General features: G+C 53.7%; 1 protein-coding gene across 1 annotated transcript; it reads right to left on the bottom strand.

The window, feature by feature from the left end:
- Positions 1–212: 212 nt before the first annotated feature.
- Positions 213–4,809, bottom strand: LOC100547230 (histidine--tRNA ligase, cytoplasmic-like). The gene is made up of 11 exons (XM_010718811.3): positions 4,791–4,809; positions 4,311–4,406; positions 3,462–3,587; positions 3,237–3,344; positions 2,942–3,040; positions 2,527–2,620; positions 2,195–2,322; positions 1,852–2,094; positions 1,426–1,542; positions 1,024–1,170; positions 213–882 (listed from the first exon to the last, which is right to left on the bottom strand). Exons 2-11 carry the CDS (start codon positions 4,401–4,403, stop codon positions 826–828), a joined length of 1,212 nt encoding a protein of 403 aa, XP_010717113.2. The 5' UTR covers positions 4,404–4,406; positions 4,791–4,809; the 3' UTR covers positions 213–825.
- Positions 4,810–4,815: the final 6 nt, after the last annotated feature.

Genomic DNA, 4,815 nt, shown 5'->3' with positions numbered 1-4,815 from the left:
CGGACGGCTACCGGATCGGCACCTCCACGTTGTCTGGCCCCGGACTGCACATGCACACTGCCGCTCCGGACTGCTCCCGGAACTGCACCTGCGCACGGTCTGGCCCCAGACCGCACATGCGCACTGCCGCTCGGACAGCTCCCGGTCCCGCGCCTTCGCAGTGCCGCGCTGCACCGCGCCCGCCCAGCAGGCGGAGCGATGGCTGCGGAGCCTTCTTTTTCTTTCTGTTTTATTTTGTAACAACATACAAAGCGGTTCCAGCGCCGCCGACCCGCTCGCCTGCTTCCCATAGGAGCACCGTGCTCCCGGTGCTGAGGGTCAGGTCTCACCCCACCCCACGCCGGCGGTCACCACCAGCAGCACTCGGCTGCCCGCAGCTCCGCCTGGCTGCACACCGCGGGCGGCTCCTCACAAGGCCGCGTTGCAGTTTCCCAGCAGCAGCACAGCCCACTCCATGAGGCAAGAGGTGTTGCCGTGCGCAGCCAGCCCTGCCCCGAGCCAAGCAGGGGCTCGGCTTTCACTGGCTGTAGCTGCTGGGCCACGTCCGTCTGCCTGCACTGTGCCACCTTGTCCACCAGCACTGAGCCCCTGCTCAGCCTCACATCACGCTGTTTCAGGGCACAGAAGCTCAGCCTGGCCAGCAGCAGTTAACCAGGGTATGGCACTATATGTGATTTTTAAAACCTGCTTGCTCCTTCTGCCCCCTGCCATGGCCAGAGACTGCCAGGCAATCCTAATCACAGTGGGTACTGAGGAGACTTCAGCAGGAAGGTAATGGCTATGGGCAGTGGGGTTTCCAGTTGTGCAGCTCTGGACAGAAAAGTCCTAGCGCACCAGCCTTCTTCTGATCTCAGCAGCAAGCTCTTCTCTTGGGATATCAACCTACAAAGCAAGCAGAAAGGAGCACTTATCTGCCAGATCCACAATACAGCTCTTCAGTGGAGCTCCAGGAAAACCCAGAGCCTTTTGGGACCAGCTGGATTTTGGAAACACCTCTGAAACTTGCTGTAGAGACATTCTCACCTCCTCTCTTGTAGCAACATCTCGCAACTTGACAACTCCATCCCTCAATTCCTGCTCTCCTATAATGGCAACAAGGGGGATGCCCGTGTCTTCACAATACTGCAGCTGTTTTAGCAGTTTAGGGTCCTTTCTGTACATCATTTCTGCCTAGAAGGAAGCAGTGGTGAATCATCAGTGCAAATTTGCTCTGGTGGATCTTGGAACAAAACAGCAGGCACTACAACTCCACAGAAATCTCACTGCTCCTGCAGCCAGCAGCTGCTTTTAGTGCTCTCAGGTCTCTTGATCTCATGCAGACCCCAATGCTGCACAGCCAGTCAGCAGAGTCAGGCTCTTCTAAAACTTCACTGAGGCTCTCCCTCACTGACACCTTCCAGCACCAAGCCCACACCCTAAATTTACCTTGATTCCTGCATCCCAGAGCTCAGAGATGAGTTTCAGTCTTGCACTGAGTAAATGTTTCTGAGGCGTAGCCACCATCACTTGTGTCTCAGTCGTTCGGACTTTCTCCCCTGAAGCCTGTGGAGACAGACACATTCATGGAAGCACCTGTGTCAGCTGAATGCACCGGGTAGCAGCAGCTCACTTATTTCATCACACTTGACCTAAAAATAACTGAGGGGCTTTCTCTGAAACCTCTTTAGTGATTGCTACAAAATGCTGCTCACAACTGTAACCCGATGGGCTCTATGTTCTGCATGGATGTTTAGGCGGATGACTGGAGATGACTCATCCTCGCCTGCAAAATCCTCCCTCCTCAACACTCAATTTACAAATAACTGCTTCTGAGAGCCCTCCCCCATATAAAACACTGCCAGCAGCACCTACCTTCATTCTGTGCTCAAGGATGGAGAAGATCCGCTCAATCCCAATGCTGACCCCCACACATGGCACCTTCCGTCCCTTGGGATCAAACATTCCCACCAGCCCATCATAGCGACCGCCTCCAGCCACGCTCCCAACACTGACTGACTCCTCTCCATGGTCATTCTCCTGCTGCAGCAGGACAGCCTCATATATCACCCCTGTGTAGTAATCCAGGCCTCGTGCTAGGCTCAGGTCAAAGGAGACCTGCAGGACACAAAAGAAAGCCCTTCAGCAACTGTGGACAGGGGTCCAGGGCTGCCCAGCCAGCAGGGCAGCACCCCCTCCTGCCTCTGCTCCTGCTCACCTTCCCCGCGATGCCAAACAGCGTCAGGTACTCAAACAGCAGCTTCATGTCCCCCAGCCCCTCCTTGGCCAGCTTGTTCTGGGACAGCTTTGGGTCCTGGAGAAGCTGCTCAATCAGGTCCATGCCACCTGCAGGGACAAGTTGTGTCTCAGGTCAGCCAGCGCGGCAGCACCTGCAATGACCCAGGCTGCCACGTGTGCTGCTTTGTGCCCCTCCATCCCTGCCCAGGTCACACCTGTCCCGGCCTGCCTGGCATGGAGGAGAGCAGCTGCACTCATGGGGAGAGCAACAGAGCAGGAAGGAGGGCAAGGGCTGGATCCCACCGTGCTCACCATGAAGCTGGACGTACTCCCCGATGCGATCTGCAGCCTCAGGTGAGAGACCCTTCTCTCCTACCATCTCACTCCTCACTTCCTCCCACGGCATCTACAAAGTGAGTAAAGAGCATCTGTCACTGCAGAACATTCGCATCAGCCACAGCCTCCAGAGGCCCCTGTATCCAGAACATATGCTGGAATGTAACATAATTGTCAGAGAGCAATCTTTACCAATGATCTCTGTGCATCTCACAGAGATTGTTAACTAAGATCACTGAAAATGCCAGGTCTTACTTTTAGCCACTGTTATCAGCCCAGAATCTCTTTATGTCCTTTACAATTACTAATGGCTTAATTATTATGATAGTGCCCTACACCTGACATCCAACCTGAGACTGGAAATGATCTGCTGTAAGAGCACAATGCTTACCTTGTCCAGTTTGTCCAGAGTAGAGCACAAAGTTAAAAGTTTGCTCTCTGGGATGCCACAAATGGCAAACATGCCATTCAAAATTCGTCTGTCGTTAACCTGAGGGTTGGAGAAGCATGCTTAGCTCAGAGAAGACGTTCCACTGCAATTTCTTCCTGCCCTTGTCCAAGGAGTGCTAGAAGCACAGCTGTTGAGAGTCTGCTTGTGTTCTTTGACTGGTGTCTCAATCCCACAGCACACTAGAGCCAGGAAGTGAAGGCACAAATGTGTAAAAAATATCTGGCTCTAGTCTCACCTTAATGAGAAAATCCCCAATCTGCAGCTCACTCAGGATCTCATGCAATATCTTCAGGCACTCAGCATCAGGAATCATAGGGTCAAACTGGCCGGCAATGTCAAAATCCTGAGGCACAAGAAAAGGCAGAGACTCTGGCACAGCTGGGCAGCTGCTGAAGCCTGGCTCTCAGCTGTTCACCTATGCACTCTCCCCCCTCTGCTTGCACAGAGCCACAACACTCACGCACTGGTAGAACTCCCTGTAGCGGCCCCTGGTCGTGGCCGGGTTGTCCCGTCTGTACACCTTTGCGATGTGGTAGCGCTTGATGTTGGTGATTTTGTTCATTGCCAAATAGCGAGCGAAGGGCACCTGGGGGAGTGAAGAGTTAAGGATGGGGACGAGGAAGAACCTCTGAGGTGCAAAAAGCTAAACCTCAATCTCCCCGTCCTCGTTTCACCTACACAGCTGGTACAAATGCCTGAAGCACAGCCTGGCTGATGATGAGTACCAATGTCACGAGAATGCTGTGCTCCTGTAGCACAACTGCACTTCCTCCACAACCACAGCACATCAGCACCTTGCCAACATAGGGTTCTACCAGGTCATTTTGCTTTCTTAAGATGTGACACAAAGAAAATACAACATATAGTGCACAAGAGATTTTTAGGCATGTTGTGGAGATGGAAAAGGCCCAGGATGGATGCCTGCTTTCTATGTGCAGCAAATACTGTTGCTTTCTCAGAACTACCACAACACTGGAAAGGTGGCATGGCCTGGACAGGAGGGCACAGAGCTGGGCACTGTAACAAGGAAGCAGTATGATCAGCAGTGTGGAGCATACCGGATGAACACAGACTAGGGATGAAAGAGTAGCTTTGCTGCAGATACCAGACTGACTGGAAAGGATGTCCACTGGCTAGTGGGAAGGAGCTTTTGGCCACCATAATGGGAAAAAGTTGGGATCTGCAGACAGGTCAGGGCACAGATGATCTACCTAATAACTTTAAACTAAGCAGAGGAGGCTGTAATCTCAGTCTGTCTCTGCTCCTGCCACCAAAGCTGCATATTCTGTGTACAGTAAAGACAGGATACAGTCAAGTCGTAGCGCAGGGCCAGCAGCTCTCCTCCCTGATCCTGCAGCTCGTAGATGAGCCTTGAGTCGTCTCCATACTTCTCCATCAGCATTTCCTAGAGAGAAACGAGGTGACAGTCAGAGGAGGAGGCAAGGCACAGTGAGACACAAAGCATGCAGTCCTCAGCACAGAGGACAAGCAGGGGAGTCAGCAACCTTCGGTCAGGGACCTCTGAGCAGTGACCCCAACCAAAGCTCAGCTGTGAGCCGTCACTGAGGTACAATGTTTGTTCTTCAGTCTGCGAGGCCCGTGAGAGCAGCACGGCCTCTCCATCCCCCTGGAGACCCCCGGCCCCTTGTATAAAGGGCAGGGAACACAAACAGGGTGAGGTGCCCCGAAAGAAGCGCATAGGACAGAAAGGCACCCATTCCCACTGGGGAACCCCGGTGGACGTCCCTCGCCTCCCAGCGCACCGCGAACCACGGCTCCAAGTCCTCACCCGCAGCTCCAGCACGGGGGTGTCG

The sequence above is a fragment of the Meleagris gallopavo genome, chromosome 15, assembly GCF_000146605.3.
Source record: "Meleagris gallopavo isolate NT-WF06-2002-E0010 breed Aviagen turkey brand Nicholas breeding stock chromosome 15, Turkey_5.1, whole genome shotgun sequence".
Taxonomy (NCBI): domain Eukaryota; kingdom Metazoa; phylum Chordata; class Aves; order Galliformes; family Phasianidae; genus Meleagris; species Meleagris gallopavo.
Note: the sequence above shows the minus strand (reverse complement) of the source record. Positions and strands in the feature narration are given on the sequence as shown.

What these genes read in the sequence shown, in the direction of transcription:
- LOC100547230 (XM_010718811.3), bottom strand. Translation starts at nt 4,403, where the DNA reads ATGCTGATGGAGAAGTATGGAGACGACTCAAGGCTCATCTACGAGCTG. An exon ending in ACAGGGAGTTCTACCAGTGC is followed by an intron (nt 3,345 to 3,461) that starts GTGAGTGTTGTG and finishes CTTGTGCCTCAG; the next exon opens with GATTTTGACATTGCCGGCCA. An exon ending in TGTTTGGCATCGCGGGGAAG is followed by an intron (nt 2,095 to 2,194) that starts GTGAGCAGGAGC and finishes TGTGTCCTGCAG; the next exon opens with GTCTCCTTTGACCTGAGCCT.